The sequence below is a fragment of the Gorilla gorilla genome, chromosome 22 (genome assembly GCF_029281585.2).
Source record: "Gorilla gorilla gorilla isolate KB3781 chromosome 22, NHGRI_mGorGor1-v2.1_pri, whole genome shotgun sequence".
NCBI lineage: Eukaryota > Metazoa > Chordata > Mammalia > Primates > Hominidae > Gorilla > Gorilla gorilla.
This window is the reverse complement of record NC_073246.2, coordinates 40302879-40320941: the sequence shown is the minus strand read 5'-3', so window position 1 is coordinate 40320941 and position 18063 is coordinate 40302879. Positions and strand designations below refer to the sequence as shown.

The following is an 18063-nucleotide window of genomic DNA, read 5'->3' as shown; positions in this document are numbered from 1 at the left end:
GGCGCTATCTCAGTTCACCACGACCTCGACCTCCCAGGTTCAAGGGATTCTCCTGCCTCAGCCTCCCGAGTAGCTGAGATTAAAGGCATGCACCATGAGTTGCCCGGCTAATTTTGTATTTTTAGTAAAGACTGGGTTTCTCCATGTTGATCAGGCTGGTCTTGAACTCCTGACCTCAGGTGATCTGCCCACCTCGGCCTCGCAAAATGCTGGGATTACAGGTGTGAGCCACCACTCCTGGCCCTAAGCTGGATTTTCTTTTTAGCATTTCCCTATCAGATGCGATTTCACCAATGTCCTGTAGCTTTCACCAATATCCTGTAGCTTTCACATCTCACTGTTTAAAATGTTTTCCTTTTCTTTTTCCAGAAAGGTAGGTTTGACTTTATCCAAATGACAGTGACTGCCTTACTAACAGCAGCCCTGTGACCTGTTGCCCAAGGTCAGTAGTCAGTGGCTGACCCCTCTCTGCATCCACACAGTTCCTTCCCTATCCCTTTCCCGGTCCTCTAGGACTGCTGGAGTCCACTCCCCATGAGGCCTCCCCTAGCGTCAGTCCCCACCCTTCCCTGCCCTTCCTGTCCGCACCTAAGCCTGGAACACTGTGAGTCTTCAAAGCTCCATATGTAAAGATTGGCTGCAGGGATTTGAAATTGAGCAGGAGGATTTCATTCTGAGGTTGTGAAAAGGAACGTCGTTCCAGGATAAACCTCACTGAGCAGCGAGTGTCCCTGGTGCCACCCCGCAGCATCTGTCTACTCTGCCTGTTTGCTGTCACACCGCGAGAACAAAGAGCAGTTCACTGTTCCCTGCAAGTGTCCCCAGTCAGTTGTCACAGATGGAGTTTTGACATGACAGTTTCAGGAGGAGCTGCTTAAGAAACAGAAGCCAGGTGGTAGTTCCGCCTCCCTTGTGCATGTTCTATGCATCTAGCCAGTATGGGCACTGTCCTAGCCTGTGCAGGCTGCCTTCACAGAGCCCCACAGACTGGCTGGCTGAAACAACGGGACTCGAGCTTGCTTACTTCTGGAAGTTGGAAGTCTAAAATCAGACACCAGCAGGGCCAGTCTCTGGTGAGGTCTCTGTCCTTGGGTTGCAGATGGCCTGGCCACCTTCTTGCTCTGCCCTTACATGGCAGAGAGAGAGAGAGAGAGCTCTGGTCTCTTTCTTTTCTAATAAGGGCACTAATCCCATCGTGGGACTCTACCCTCATGACCTCATCAAACTGAAATTACCTCCCAAAGGCTCTCTCTCCTAATACCATCACATTGGGAGTTAGGGCTTCAAAATATGCGTTTCGGGAGGACAGAAGGCAAGGCCTGTTTTTGGCATTTCTTTTCTTTTTTTTTTTTTTGTTTTGTTTTGTTTTGAGATGGAATCTTACTCTGTTGCCAGTCTGGAGTGCAGTGGCATGATCTCAGCTCACTGCAACCTCCACCTCCCGGGTTCAAGCAATTTTCCTGCCTCAGCCTCCTGAGTAGCTGGGACTACAGGCATGCCCAGCTAATTTTGTATTTTTAGTAGAGACGGGGTTTCACCATGTTGGCCAGGATGGTCTCGATCTCTTGACCTCATGATCCGCCCACCTCGGCATCCCAAAGTGTTGGGACTACAGGCATGAGCCACGGCACCCCGCCTGTATTTGGCTTTTCACACTTGTCCTTTCTCCTGCAGTCTCTTCCGCCTTGCCCTTCTTTGGTTTTCTCTCTGTGTATTGTGAGAAGTCGATGGAGACATGCTCTTTGATTGCTGTTATAATGGAAGAATATTTCTTCTTCTCCTCCAGAAACTCTCCTGATGAATGCAGTGTGGCCAAAGGCGGGAAGATGGTGGGCAGCCCAGACACCGTTGGGATGAACTACGGCAGCTACATGGAGGAGAAACACATGCCACCCCCAAACATGACCACGAACGAGCGCAGAGTTATCGTGCCAGCAGGTCAGGTGCCCACAGCTTCACTGCCCTCAGCAGATCACAACTTCCCCAAGGCTATGGTTGAGCCTCAGGGAGCTCTTCTCCCCCACCTGTGGCATTGATCACATCTCCTTTGTCCAGAGCAGGGCTTGTAAATGGGAGCTGGCAGAGGTCTATGCATGAGGACATGTTCACGGATCGACAGCAAAGCAAGAAAAATACACCTGTATTTAAAAATACAAGTATTTAAAAAATATGTGAGACAGCAATATGTAGCCCCAGCTCTTTATTTTGCCACATAGAGAAAAATACACACACACACACTACATATGGAGAGAGACAGAGAGAAAGAGGATGTCCAGGCAAACATGCAGCCTTGCTTGTGCGCACACACATATGCACACGTGTGTATATGTCTATGAAAGGTGACCTTTCTAGGGAGGAATTGCCCCTTCTTGGAGATTATTGTTCCAAATATCCTGTCCTTCATGAGGTACTATTTATGATAGATGATAGACTTGTTTGTTTTTAAAATTCTCTTATCTGGCAAAATAAACATGTGGGAGCCATATATTATATGGCTGTCTTACGTGTTCCCTTAAGCATCTAAAATTCCAGCTATCACTGGCCTGTAATACAGATTCTAATAACCAGAGTAACTCTTTACCACAAACATAATTCAAAACCAACCCAAAGGAATAGCTCTTGAAGTTAAAAGACATGCCAAGAACTTATTTATTTAGCCAAACTAAAGGTAATAGAAAAAATGACTTAAAGCTCCTCAGAGGATACATGCTTCATAAAACCAGAAATATAAGAACAACAGCAACAGTCACCAGTCAGTGAACCTTTACCCTACAGGAGGCATTTGGATAAATGCTTTAGAAACATGATCTCGAGCAGTCTTTGCAAATGGACATCTTTCTCATGATTTCCCTGATGAGGAAGATGAAGTTCAGAGAGGTCCACCAACTTTTCCAAGGGAATTAGGCTAATAAGAGGCCAAGTTAGGACTCAGGCAGGTCTGCCTTACTCCTTTAGTCTCTGCCTGTTGGCATTGGATTAAATCTCAGCTGCTTACAGCAATTTCTGTGGGTTCCCTCCTGTTACTTGTTTCAGCCATCTGGTCACCCTGCGGTCCTGCCTCAGGGATTTGAATTTGGCGTCAGCTCAGCCTGAAACCCTTGATTCCAGGTAGTTCCATATCATTTTCCTTCACCAAGTATCCATGCCAATGTCATGGCCTCAGGGAGGCCGGTCCTGAGCACTTCCGTCTGGAATTGCTCTCGTCTCCACCTGTGACTGCCAGTCTCCTGTTGGCCTGATTTTTCTTGATTTCATTCATTCCCTTCTGCCATTATATTGCATGTTTATGTAAAAGTTTTCTTACTGGCCAGCCATGGTGGCTCACACCTGTAATCCCAGCACTTTGGGAGGCTGAGGCAGGAGAATCGCTTGAACCAGAGAGGCAGAGGTTGCAGTGAGCCAAAATTGTGCCATTGCACTCCAGCCTGGGCGACAAGAGCAAGACTCCGTCTCAAAATAATAAAAATAAAAAAATAAAAAGTTTTCTTATTGTCCTCTTCCCTGAATAGAACATAAGCCCCACAAAGGCCCTATCTCCAGGACCAGTTGCAGTGCCTGGTAAGTGGGAGGTGCTCAGTGAATATTAAGGGAGATGGAGAATGGATGAATGGACACCTCACCACTGAGCTGCACTGTACAAGTTACTCCTTGTTGGCAAAGTAGCCAAGGGCATGCATGGGTGAAATCTGCACAAACTCAATTCTCCCTTGCTCCTGGGGTCACCTAAATTAATATCTGCGAAGTGTGATGGCAAACAGGTTAGATTCCCTCCATGGTGTGATTTTCCCTTTACCTGAGTTGGATCACGCCCAGTGGGCTTCTGTCACCTTCTAGACAGAAGAGTTCAGGAGTGCAGGGTACTTCGCAAAACATCTGGCCTGGATTTGTATCCTGGGTTTCAGCTTAGATCTGTCACCGCGTGACTTTCAGCGAACACGTAAAGCTGGGTCGATGCAGTGGGGTGTGAAAGGGACCATCCTTTGGGGTTGTGCCTGATTTCAAAGCATTTTTTAAGACTTATAGGAGACACTGATGGTAGATTATGAAAGGGAGAAAACTGTCCTTAGTATTTACTGAAAGGCAGTTGACAGGTACAGAGGCCATGCATTTGGTTTGATCTTGACAATGCACCTGAATGCCTGAGACTGCCTCACTTGCTGCTGTGCCTCAGAACAGGGTTCTGTTCCTGTTGGATGGGAAAAATAGAAACACAGATGTCCCAGGTGCCCACCCCAGATGTGTGGCACATAAGAAAAACTCGAGGGCTGGGATGTGCCTGGAGGAGAGGCAGGAGGGCAGGGGTGTGTTGCGCAGACACTGGCTGGGCATGAACAAAGTGAAGTAGACACCCAAAGGAAGCCCCCTAACCCATCTCACCCTTTGCCCTCCTCCTTAAGAATGTAATTTCTTCAAAGGAGACAAAACAAAGTGTTTAGATCTCAAAGATGAGAGAATCCATCTGAGGGGGCCTGCACTGAAGATTCCTTGCTTGGTTCCTCATTGAATCACAGATGTAAGAGGTAATGCCCGGTACCATCTTCTAACTGGTGAGGCTGTATTTCCATGAGGCCATCAATATGCTTTGATGTCATAAATATCCTTTTCAGTAGGGGCAGACTTGAGTCTTTCTACACTAAGGAAAGTATTTAGAAAATAAGAGAGATATTTGTGTGGGGAAGAGAACAGAGAATCAACTGAAGTCAGAGCACCCAGGAATTTTTATACATAGTAGGTGCTCATCAAATATTAGCTGGATGGATGCAAGGATAGCTCTGCAAATTGGCTTATAGTAAGCTTTGATGTAAAGGCTGTTTCCTTTCTTTGGAGCAAAGTACTCTTCTCTTCAGCTCTTCCCTCCTTCAGTTGCTTCACGCCAGTGTAGGCAGTTATTCAGTTAATAGTGTTTGTAAGAGAGCTAGTTGTGGCTGATTTTGCAAGTTGTGAGTCTTTCAGTTATTGGTCAAGCTTCATGTATGTGTGCTCATACACACACACAGATGAACACACACACACACACACACACACACACACACAGCTTCATTGCACAATCTGGACAATTTTCCAATGTGGCCATGAGGTTGCAGGACCTCAGGCAGCTGTACCAGCTGCTGTATCCATCCCCATGGTATCCAGGCACCTCACTAAGGCAGATTTGAGGCACAGAGTACCCCATGTGTGCAAAAAGAATTCTCCAGACCTGGTCCTGAGTGGTTCACATAGACCTTACTACTTAGAGACATTACTTGGCACTAATGCAAATCACACGGATAGCTGAATGAAAAAAAAAAAACCATCAGTTATTCCTAAACATTTGTACCATCATCCATACATGCCGATGTTTACACACTAGAGATAACAGTGGTCCTAATAAACACTGATGAGAAAATTTGTACTGTACGGAGACTGAGAGATAAAACCACAGAGGAGCTGGGGGGCTTTGTCCATGTTCAGATTGGGTTCTGGTACCTGGAACCCACTTTTGAGAAGTGATTCCCTCAACCCTGGTTTTGACACTCATGATCTTGAGTTAATAAAGAAGCCCATAAAAAAAGTGTCAAAAAAAAGACCATAAGAAACTGTCAACTACAAAATGTCCCTGAAGAATAAATGTAGACTGTCACTTGATATATTTACACTGCCTCCTATTTCAGAACAGATTTAAGAAAGCTCACATAGATACATATGAAAGAGCACGGTAGAATCCACTTTTTAAAAATAAAGGAATGTGGAGTATGGACTAAAGTAAAAATTGAACAGAGAGAGTAAAACCAGGAGTGAGGTTTACATGCACGTGTGTGTGTGTGTGTGTGTGTGTATGTGTATTTTTAATTGCAACATTTAAATATTGCAGAATTGCAAAAGGTAGGTGTTATTTGGCTTCGAGGTATCATCAGGCAGTATGAAAGGGATAGTTCAGTGCCTACAGGATAAAAAGAAAGCAAATGTGAAAAGATGGTCCAGCTGTTAATTCTGAGTCTGGAGGAAGATGTGTTCCTCTGTTTGTCCTAAGGAAGATAGGGGGAGTCATGAGCAAAGCGTTCAACCAGTAGCGCCACCAGGCATTCTGGGCAGCCCTGGTTTGTGCCTGTTGTTCTGGCAAGACTGTTGATTGTGCCTTCCCAAAGCGTACTGGTTAGGCCATAATTCCCATCTCTGGTTTTTATCTATGTATGTGGTGCACGTATCTATAAATCTAGGTGGATCTCTCATAGAGCAGGGCAGTTTCTTACACTGTTGTAAACCCAAGTGTCATTCAGTGAAACCAGTTGTAATAAGAGGGGCCTGACAAGTGTGACATCCCCCATGCTGGTTATATGGCTCTTTTTTGGCCGAGCTTAATTTGGAGGTTGACTAGAAAGTGTTTTTCTTTTTCTTTCTTTTTTTTTTTTTTTTGAGACAAAGTCTCGCTCTTGTTCCCCAGACTGAATTGCAATGGCAGGATCTCAGCTCACTGCAACCTCTGCCTCCCAGGTTCAAGTGATTCTCCTGCCTCAGCCTCCTGAGTAGCTGGGATTACAGGCGCCCGCCACCACGCCAGGCTAATTTTTGTGTTTTTAGTAGAGATGGGGTTTCGCCATGTTTGCCAGGCTGGTCTCAAATTCCTGACCTCAGGTGATCCGCCCACCTCGGCCTCCCAAAGTGCTGGGATTACAGGCATGAACCACCACGCCTGGCCTAGAAAGTGTTTTTCAAAGTATGGTCAGAACCACTTGCATCAAGATTACCTGGAAAATTTATGATTAAAAATACACATTTCCTGCCAGTCACAGTGGCTTACACCTGTAATCCCAGCACTTTGGGAGGCCAAGGAGTTCAAGACCAGCCTGGACAACATAATGGGACCCCATCTCTACAAAAAATTTTAACATTAGCCAGGTGTAGTGGTGGTTCCTGTAGTCCCAGCTACTTGGGAGGCTGAGGCAGGAGGATTCTTTGAGCCCAGAAGTTTGAGGCTGCAGTGAACCATGATTGCACCACTTCACTCCCACCAGGAAGCCAGAGTGAGACCCTTTCCCAGGCACACACACACACACACCCACTTCCAAATGTTCCAAACCTGGGTGTGGGGTTGGAAATTTTACATTATTAACATGCTTATTGTATATGTAATTTTCATGTACAATAAGGATGAAAAGTTCTAATCTAGATAGAAGATATAAATTTTACTTTAATAGACTTGAATTATTTTTAATAAAGATATGGTTTATCACTTTTAGAAAAGGCAAGTAGACAAAAAGGAAGGATAGAAATGATTAACAGTATCACATTAACATTCCAAAAAGAATTTAAATGAAGAATCACTCATTGCAGTAGTTACTGTTACTCTTTAGGTGTTGGCTGTGAACATGGAGGTGTGCTAACCAAGTGGCTAACAAAGAGGAAGACACAGGCTCCATTCACTTCTTAAAAGTTGCAAAATGCTGACCAAAATGCAATAGGACCTCTCGCTTTAGCAGCTTATAGCATTTTGAAAGATTTCTCTTTTTCTGTTTTTTTTTAATTATTTTTTATTTATTTATTTATTTTGAGATGGAGTCTCGCTCTGCTGCCCAGGCTGGAGTGCAATGGCGCGGTCACGGCTTACTGCAACCTCTGTCTCCTGGGTTCAAGCAATTCTCCTGCCTCAGCCTCCCGAGTAGCTGGGATCTCAGGCGCCTGCCACCACAGCCAGCTAATTTTTGTATTTGTAGTAGAGACGGGGTTTCACCATGTTGGCAAGGCTGGTCTCAAACTCCTGACCTCAGGTGATACACCCACCTCGGCCTCCCAAAGTGCTGGGATTACAGGCGTGAGCCACTGGGCCTGGCCTCTTTTTCTGTTTTAATTCCTTAAAATAGGTGCTAAAGTGTTGAGTTTTTCAAATGCCTCTGCTTCTATTTTTAAAATAATTCACTTTCAGCATAGACCCTTGCGATAATCAGTAATCTCAGAGATAAAAGAGTAGCCACATTCTTCTCTTCACTCTCTCTTCACTTTCTTCATTATTAATTCATTCATTAAACTCTTACTGTGTTCCATTCACCATGAATAAAAGCTGTAATGAGATTTAAAATCACCTTTTCTTGCCCACCAAACACGTGTGGCTGAAGCTACATGATTTGTGTCTTACTCAGACCCCCCGTGCTAGGACCTTTCTATTCCATTAGAAAGTATTCATTCAGTTCCCATTACTCTTAATCACTGAGGAGATGACCGAAGGCTGTCAGAAGTAGCTAAGACCCACCCATGTGGGGTAAGTAGTTTTTGACAGACAGAAGAAGGTGTGATTGAGAGCTCAAATGAATGACTCAGACCAGTGTTTCAGAACATGTGAGGAATGGAGATTGGTATGACAGGACGAATCAAGAACAGCTTCATTTATACCCACGATGATGTGATTTCGAAAGCCCTTTGCAGCCTCTGCCATTTTCCTCTGCCACATCCCCAACTCACACGCTGCATTTTCACCACCCGGTGTCCTTGTCCCTGCGGTTCCCTCTCTGGAATGCTCTTGCTCATTCTTCCAGACATCTTCGAAATCTGCCCTGTCAAGGGAGCCATGCTTGATCCTCTGGCAAATTAATCACTCCTCTTATGACATCTTACCAATTATTTTGTTATCATACTTTATTTTGTTTCATATTGTATTCTCAAATGCATGTATGTACTTACTTAAATATGGATATTCTGCAAAGGATTTGAGATGCCGTGTGAACTAAACTACTGATGGGCTTATACCCAAATGACTTATCAAATGGAAATTAGGAATCAGTGCTAAGGCAGTTAAAAATACAAATGAGAAGCCAAGAGCATGTGAGGGAAGAATGCAGCCATTTTGACCACAAGCTTGCCCAAGATGCTGTACTTAAGTTTCTAGTATGGCTTTGAGCTTCCTGGCAGCCAAAATGAAAAGAGTTATTTGGGGAAATAATTTTTCCTTTCAAAAAAGAAGTTTCACAGGGAAGGCAATGTTTATCATAGTGTAGAATCCTAAAAGAAGGATCCCTTTTGGGGCCACTGGGGCCATAGACCTGACCATCGACCATCTTCCTGCCACAGTTGCAGCACTGCATTTCAACAGCCTATTTCTTGTGACATCTTCTGTGAGCGCTGAGTTACATTAGAGAATAGCTCAGCACAGGTAGAGGACAGACATTCAGCATGAGTCTTTGGCAGTCTGGTTTCATGTAAAGAAGGGATCTTGAGTTCTCAGAGTGTTAGAGGACTGCATAGTTTCCACATGATCCTCCCTAAATATTGACATTCCCCCACTGGGCTTTGAAAGCCAGTGAATAACAAGTAATAGCACATACCCTCCGACCAAGCCCTGATGGCTGATATATTATGTTTCCAATCCTCTTAGCGTGAGTTATTTATAAGCCTGTCTGTTCTATTAGATTGTAAGTTTAGTGAGGTGATGATCATGTCTTTTGTGTTCTCAATCACCAGACAACACAGCCAGCACTTGGATTCTGTGTGGAGGAGAGTAAATGTGATTTATCAAGTTAACAGTAATCTAGATCTAACTAGCAGGAATCGCAGACTCGCAGGGGTTGCAGGATTTTGGTGGTCTAAGTTCAGTCTTCCTTTAAACATGAGAAAACCAAGACTGAGAGAGGTGAAATGACTTTCCCAGGGACACTTGCACAACTGGGTGAGACCAGAGCCTATTCTCAGGCCTAGAACCTGTTGGTGAAATGACTTGTGTCTTCATCTTTCTTTGTTACGTCCCTGAACACACCCGAGGATCTCTTCCACTCTGTCGATATGATGGGACATGCTTCTTTAATCTTCTGTTTAAATTCCTGCTATGCTGAAACAACTAAATAACAAAACCCACTAAAATAGAAATGCTAACATCAAAGTTTATTATGTGTATTTTAAAGTTATCAGCTGAATAGCGGTTGAGGAAACCACCATTGGGTTAAATGTGAGGCTAAAATCAAGTCATTGTTTTAAAAAGCAACGACAGCTACTATCTATTGATATGCACTGTTGTCAGGCACTTGGACACGCACTTTGTAGAAAAGGCATTATCTCATTTAAATCATGTGACCACCCTATGATGTAGGTACTCATTATCATTCTCACTCGACAGTAAAGAAACTAAAACTAGGAACGCTAAGAGAGTTGCCAAATATGTCACAGCCAATCATTTGAAGAGCCAGGATTCGAACCCAGTTCTTTCTGACTCCAGAGTCTGGGTTCTTCTTCCTAAGCTGTGCTGACAAAAATACCCAGGGGAGAACACAGGAATGGGATGAGAGAATGTGTTTGTTAAATTGTTGTAGACATTCTGCAACAGCCTTTTCAAATAAGACTTAAGTAAATAAAGGAGGTGGAGAGGGAATTTTGTAAAATAATCTACTGTGTTGCCCAGGGCTAATTTTTACATTTCTACAGTGCTAATGATGTTATCTGTTTTTCTTGAAAGTCAAAGAGAAGAATGGAATTGGAGACAGCTTAGATTTAGCATGAGCAGCTGGATAGGTGTTAATGAATATACAAAAAAAAATGTTTAAAATAGGTGATTTCAGTTTGGTTCATCCTGTGTTTAAGATGCTTCTGGGACACCTGCCAGGCAGTGTGGTGTTCCTAGAGCTCAGGATGGAAAGTCCTTGATCGGGAGTCACAGCACTTGAGTTCTAAACTCTGCCATGTACTAACTGTGGGATCTGGGAAGCTACTTAATCTTGCTGTTTCTCAGGTTTTTCATCACCAAAATATGGATGATAATAATTCCTACTTCATGTGATGCTATATGGATTAAATATAGCAATATGTGTGACATGCTTAAACAGTACCTGGGATAAAAAGTGCAGTTCTTCTGTTTATATTTGGGTCTGGCATCTGTGAGAGTGCCCTGGGGACTCAAGATATAGACTGGCAGAAACAGCTGCCTGTTACAGGTTAAATTGTGCCTCCCTCACAAGATATGCTGAAGTCCTAACCCCCAGTTCCTTAGAATGTGACCTTATTTGGAAATAGAGGTTTTGCAGATTTAATCAAGTTAAGATGAGGTCATTAGGGTGAGCCTAATAAAATGACTGGTGTCCTTACACAAAGGAGAAATTTGGACATAGACACACACAGAGGGAAGATGATATGGAAACACAGAGGGAGAACTCCATGTGAAGACAGGCAGAGGTTGGACTGATGCAACTGCAAGCAATAGCACGTTCAATTGCTGGACAGCACCAGAAGCTAGAAGAGCCAAGGACAGATTTTATCCACAGTCTTGGATGGAGCAAGGCCTTGCTGATACCTTGATTTCAGACTTTGATCCTCCAGAACTATGAGACGATGAATTTCTGTTGTTTCTAAGCCACACATTTTGTGGTATTTGGTTACGGCAGCCCTAGGAAAATAATACAGCATGCATGTTATAGTTCAAACATGAGAGCAAATAAGAATGCCCAAAGATACATACGGAGAGAGGAGAGGGGTAGACCAAGGATGAAACTCTGGGGATAGCAACATTTAAAGAGAAGACAAAGAAAGAAAACCCAGGCAGGGAGAAACCTTTATGTGGAAGAAGCCATTGCATTTCTAAAACATGATGAGCACACGCAATGTTGTCACGGAATAACTAACAGGAGGCAACAACAACAAAAGAAAACAAAGAACAATAATGATCATTATCCAAAAACAAGATGATTAGTTGAGAATGGTTTCATCCACAGAAATAAATCAGTGTGTCAGAATGACAAAGCTATGTTTAGAGCCTAACAAAAATAATTTAGTCATGTATTTTTAAATAAAATACACAGAATTGTAGATTCTCAAACAAGTAGAGGACAGGCACTCTTTCTTGCCATTTTTGAATCTTTCATAGAGGATTATACAATTCGTATAAGTAATTTTTGACAATTGATTAATTAATAAATGAATGAAGTAAAGCATAACATGAGTTAGGATGATGGCTGCATTAAAAATGAAAACTATTCAAAGTAAATAGGTAAAAAGTATGCAGAGAGGGCTCTTGGTTCTAGTAAAATAGAGGTTACTATAAAAGGACCTGAGAAACATTCCTTTTGCAAAACACCTGGAATTGCTGCATGGAGTTTAATATCCTTCTAAATGCACAGCTGAACTGGGAAGAAAGTCAATGAACTCCTTAGGGACTAAAATAAGGAAAAAAGTGAGAATAGAGCAGAGCAGCACATTCTTATGTTGACACCTGGTTGTCCTAGGTTGCTATAATGCAGAGATTTGGGTTTTAAAGGTCAACTAGGGGCAAGGAATGAAATCTTGAGCTTCCACAAAGCAGAGAATTGGAACTGAGCCTGTCATTACCCGAGTCCCCACCCCATACACACAACAGTGTGTGCCAGGAACTCTAAGGCTGAGAAATTAATACAGAAAAATGGTCATGGGTTAGTGATAATCTGGGAAACCCGGCAGAAGTAAATACGAAATCTTCATGGAGAGACAAGTCTTCAACCTACGCTGTACAGAATTCCTGCAGATAGAGACCCGCTAAAGATGACTCTGCCACCCGCAAATTACAAAAAAATAGCTGAAGAGAGATCTCCCCCAACCAAGATTTAACAGAAACAACGAACATGATTAAACCCTCAAGAAGGTTAAATAATTAAAGTATTGGATAAAGAGTATAAAATAAATAAACTTTTTAAATATTAAGGAAGAACATAAAAGAAGGAGTTAAAAAGAGAGTTTGTTGCTAATTGAACCTCACTTCAGATAATAACAAAAGATTTAATTTAAAAAATGGATCCTAGAAGAAGGGAGTGAGATACAGGAAGGAAATGGGAGCAATGAAATTGATTAAGGTGAGGGTAGATCTAGAAAGAAATGGCTGTAAAATGACAACCACAGCCTCCTAAGTAGGGAGTAGAAAATTCAGTGGAGTAAAAATATGAGGAACATTGTCATGTAAAATCAGAGATGGATGATTCAAGTATAAGCTTTCTAAATTACTGGTGATTAAAGTTAGATTTTGTTTAAAGATTAACAAGAAAGAGAACTAGAATGTCAAAGAGCCAAACCAATACAGAAACAAAGAAAAAAAAGTGAATGAAGAAAAGTAGATCAATCTGATTAGACACTTGGTTAGGAGAAATAGAGAATGGACTAAGAAAGTTTAACATAAAGCACAAAATAAGATGGTAAAAATCAGATAGATCAGTGATAATAAGTGCAGATAGACCAAATTTGCCATTAAAGACAGAGAGTGATAGACTAGACTAAAAAATACTCCACAGTCAGTTATGGGTTGTTTACAAAAACATCTTGCACAAACAAAGATTGAGAGTTGACAGAATGAGATACGCTAGTGAAAATTGAATTTTTAAAAAGCTGACAGAAATAGAAATAGAAAGCAGACAAAATATACTTTCAGGCAGAAAGCATAACTGGAGATAATTGAGGGTCATTACATAGTGAAAAAAGGCTAAATTCATGAAAAATATATAATAATGATAAACTTATATGTACCTAATAACATAGCCTTGAAATATGTAATGAACTGCAAAAAGAAATAGTCAAGTCCAATTTAGTGAGATATTTTAATTTGCATTTCTCAGTAATTGATAGGTCAGTGACATTAAAATTAAATACACCTTACCAAGAGTTTTTTTTATAGAACTCTGTACTCCCAAATTAGAGAATATGCATTTCTTAAGCAATCAAGGAACATTTATAAAAACTGACCATGCACTAGGCCGCCAAAAGAGTAACAAACCGGAACTTTTTTAAAAGCTAATTTCAGCTGGGCATGGTGGCTCACGCCTGCAATCCCAGCACTTTGGGAGGCCGAGGTGGGTGGATCACCTAAGGTCAGGAGTTGCAGATCAGCCTGGACAACATGGTGAAACTCCGTCTCTATTAAAAATACAAAAATTACCCGGGATGGTGGCGGGTGCCTGTAATCCCAGCTACTCGGGAGGCTGAGGCAGTTGAACCTGGGAGCCAGAGGTTGCAGTGAGCCCAGATCATGCCACTGCTCTCCAGCCTAGGTGACAGAGCGAGACACTATCTCAAAAAAATAAAATAAAATAAAATAAAATGTTAATTTCATATAGACTCTATTCACTGGCCAACGTGCAATAAAATTAGAAATCAATACCAAAACAATAAATGAACTCTACATATAAGTTAGAAATTTAAAAGGCTCAGAAACAGTCTTGAGGTAGGCTCTTTATTTGAGATCAAATTTCCATTTGTGATGGAATGAATCATTGCTCAAATTTAAGCCAGTTCTCTCTATTGGGCCTGCTTTATAAATGTAACTTCTGTCCTCCTGAGGATGCAAGATGTTAAATCTTATTTTTGCAGGCTTATGAGTGTCTTGGACAGCAGATTGGCTGACTTGCCCAGGGCCTGGATTTATAAACAAACACCTCACTAGGCTTGTGATATGGCTTAGAGGTACATTTTAGTTTTTATTTTTTGATGTTTTTTTCATAACCAAGAGTAATTTTTTTCTTTTGGGAAGCCAATATTTTACGTTGATATTATTTAAGAAAAATAACATTCAGGACTTTCATTATCACCAGTTTGGCTTTTATTTAATCTTACTTTATTCATTTCTCTAGAGGGGCCTCTGAAAGAGGATGTTTGCCTGTGTGAGGCATTTTGTTTCACAAAGGCAGTTTGTCTTTGGCGATGCAGTACCCCTTTGCCTGATTTAAATATCTACTCAATATTTTCGTGGCAACAGGGGAACTCTACTAGGTCAGAATCCTGTTTCATGGAAATATTTTTTTTAAATGTCAGCCTTCCTCCCTCCCTCCCACTGCTTATATCCCCACTCCCACTCCACATACAGAGTACATTAACAGTACAACTCCAGAAATCTGTGTGTAATGGTTTACTTTTATTTATTTTTTAAATTCCAACTTACCAAAGTAGATTTCATAATAACCATGTAACTTAAGATACAAATAAGAGGCTTCAGAGAGTGATGGCTTCTGTTTAGCCTCTGCCATGACAGTTTACCATTTTGGTGTCCATGACATGTAGAATGATGACACAGATGTTTTCAAAACAATTGGAATGGAAGGCTGAAAATGAACAACTTATCTTCAATGGCTTATGATTCATCTGACAGAAGCACCTCCAAAAGTTTCTTAAAATAAAATTATAAATTGGACTTTTGTGTCTTAAGGAGGAGGCTGCCCCTGTGATAACAGATTTTGTTCTTATTCCATTTTAGCAGAGTTTGCAATGCAAAATCGAGTGTGTGGATGCATTCTTTTTTTGCAGTATGTTATTGTTGGCAAAGTGCTTTCACATCCATTATCTCATTTACTTTTCTATTCCCCTAACATTTCATTTAATTACCCACAGAAAAATATAAAAAAATTCCAGAGAGGTTGACGTTTATGTCTAGTAAATGGTTGAATAAGAATCCCAATGTGGGTATTTGGATTCCCAATAAAGCCTTTTATTTTCATCACCAAGTTTTCTGTGATTGGTGTTATTTAAGATTTTTAAAAATTTCTTAGAAATTTTCAATTACTCTGAAATCTCTAAAAATGAAAATCCAACCTTGTTAGCAAGACTCAAGGGCCTTGTTGATCTGAGCCCAGCTTTCATCCCCATCCTCGTATGTTGCTGTGCTCTCTCTGAAATCCTCTACTGCAGCCACACCAAATTTCTCCCTTTTTCTTAAACATGTCAGATATTTCATGCCCATGTCGGATGAGCTGGGCTAAGTGGTTCCCCTAAACCAAAGAGCTTCTCTCTACTTCTGTCAAAATCCTCGCTGTTAATCCAAGTTCACTTTCCTGGTAAGCCTTTCCCATTTTTCCTGGTTGGTGCTACCTCTCTGCACTTCCACTTCCTCCTTGGATCACGGAGTCTTTTTTTTTTTTTTTTTTTATGAGACGGAGTTTCACTCTTGTTGCCCAGGCTTCTGGAGTGCAATGGCGCAATCTCGGCTTATCGCAACCTCTGCCTCCTGGATTCAAGCAATTCTTCTGCCTCAGCCTCCTGAGTAGCTGGCATTACTGGCATGCGCCACCACGCCCTGCTAATTTTGTATTTTTAGTAGAGATGAGGTTTCTCCATGTTGGTCAGGCTGGTCTCAAACCCTTGACCTCAGGTGATCCACCCGCCTTGGCCTCCCAAAGTGCTGGGATTACAGGTGTGAGCCACCATGCCCAGCCTGATCACGGAGACTTAGTTCTGCTTTGTGGTTGTGGTCATAAGCTGCCTCTCTCAGTGGGTCCTTAGTGTTTCTCTTGGTCTTGGACACTTTGGAATCTCCATAGTACTGGTGCATATAGCCATATGCACAATGCTTAATGACTTTTACTTGAATTAAATCTATCTTAGTTCTTATCCTATTCGAGTCATTTCTCAGGTCCTGAAATTCTCCACATTGTTTTACAGAAGAGAAAAATGAGGTCCAGTTATAAAATTAAATGACAGGTTCCAAACACACTGCTACCTGGAGACAAGAGGTGTTCCTACCTAGGGCAGAAGGTCGCACCTAAACATAGGCAAAGGTGATGCCTTGGCTGGGGCTTATGCTGTAGTTCCCTCCCCTTCCTCCTACACATGTGTGGTTGGGGTCAAGAAAGGAGGAAGACAGGCCTGCTGAATCTCATAGGAACTCGTGAGCCCCTTTCTTTGATTCCTGGCGTGACAGAAGCCATAAAGCTTTGCTGAGATACCATGGAGTGTGGAGGAGACTAGAGAGACTACTGGGGCTCTTCATGGAGTTAAAAGGCTAGGGCCAAAACCTGACAGCCTGGACCCAGTGCACTGACCTGAACTCTAAAAACCATCATCTACAGCTGCAGCATCATTGCCTGGCCAAAGTAGTGGAGGTGGAGTTCAGTGTGAGCAGAGACTAGGTCTTCAGTCTTGTTATCACTTCACTGCCCAGAGATTTGTTAAGTGTTTCCTCTGTGAGAACATCTAGGACAGATGCTCAAAGGAGGTCGTGAGTGTAGGTGAGGGCACAAGAAGGTGCTAGTCCTTCACGCTGTGGGTGGCATGTGGCACAGGCATGGAGGCATTGGCTCAGGAAATGTAGGGTGGAGGGGGATGGTTGGGAATGACACCCATGGAACAAAGGACTGTGTGCTTCATGCTGGGGAATCTGGGCTTTTCCCCTGCAAACTGTCCTCTATTGCAACACCTCCGGAATGGGTCCGGGAGAGTGGTGCGAGTGCTCAGGAGAAAAGGAATGCCCTCATTTCTTCTACCGAGTGGCCATGTTTTGTTTTCACCATTGTTTGCTTAAAAATTTATAGGGCAGAGGTGTGGAAATCAAATGCTAAAAGGATGTGGGAGTGTTCTGACTTCATGTAATTTTACTCTTTTCAGTTGAAGCAGTCTGTATTAACAAAATATAAAAGAAACTGAAACTTAACTTTTTATGCTCTTGACAGCAATTTTATAAAAATACTTTCACATATATGCTATATATAGGTAGTATATATAGCATATATGTAAGTATATATTTTATAGATATTATATATTTTATTATTTTATAAAAATATTTTTATAAAGTATTTTAGTAGTTTTATTTTTTATACTTCTTATAAAATGCTTTGCATAGTTTCATTTTTTTAACTTTTTGTTTTTTTACTTTTATTTTTTATACTTTTAAAAAATACTTTTTATAAAGTATTTAAAGTATTTTATAAAAATACTTTCACATATATTATATACAGGTGGTATATATAGTATACATATAATATACATTAAATATATATATATACCTTTTGTAAGACCATGTTTTGGTTTTGAAAAATAGAGAATACATTTTTTATAAATAATTTGTAACCCAAGTATTCCATATTTATTATAGAAAAATGAGAAAATATAGTTTAGTGAAAATGACAAATCTAAAATTCCCCATCTCCTTTCCCTCAGTGACAACAGTTCACATTTTGCTGTATCTCCCTCTGAATTTCTTTCTCTGCAGATATTTATATATCTTTGCAAAATACAATGATATCATAATAATATTTTGAAACTTTAAAATGCAATCTACTTTGACCATTTTATCATATCAATAAATATATTTCAACAGTGTAATTTTTAGTCTCTCAATATCACAGAAACACTCCTAAATGCATTACAAAACTGGTTCTCTTTTGCTGG

At 41.4% G+C, this 18063-nt stretch overlaps 1 protein-coding gene across 5 annotated transcripts in view; it reads left to right on the top strand.

Annotated features, from left to right (window-relative positions):
• ERG (ETS transcription factor ERG) overlaps positions 1 to 18063 on the top strand; it is a 277876-nt gene that overhangs the window by 234573 nt on the left and 25240 nt on the right. For all 5 annotated transcript variants that reach the window (XM_004062800.5, XM_055373832.1, XM_004062799.4 and 2 more), the window contains one exon: positions 1787 to 1938. In XM_004062800.5, coding sequence (XP_004062848.1) covers positions 1787 to 1938 — 152 coding nt within the window. The remainder of the gene's footprint in view (positions 1 to 1786; positions 1939 to 18063) is intronic.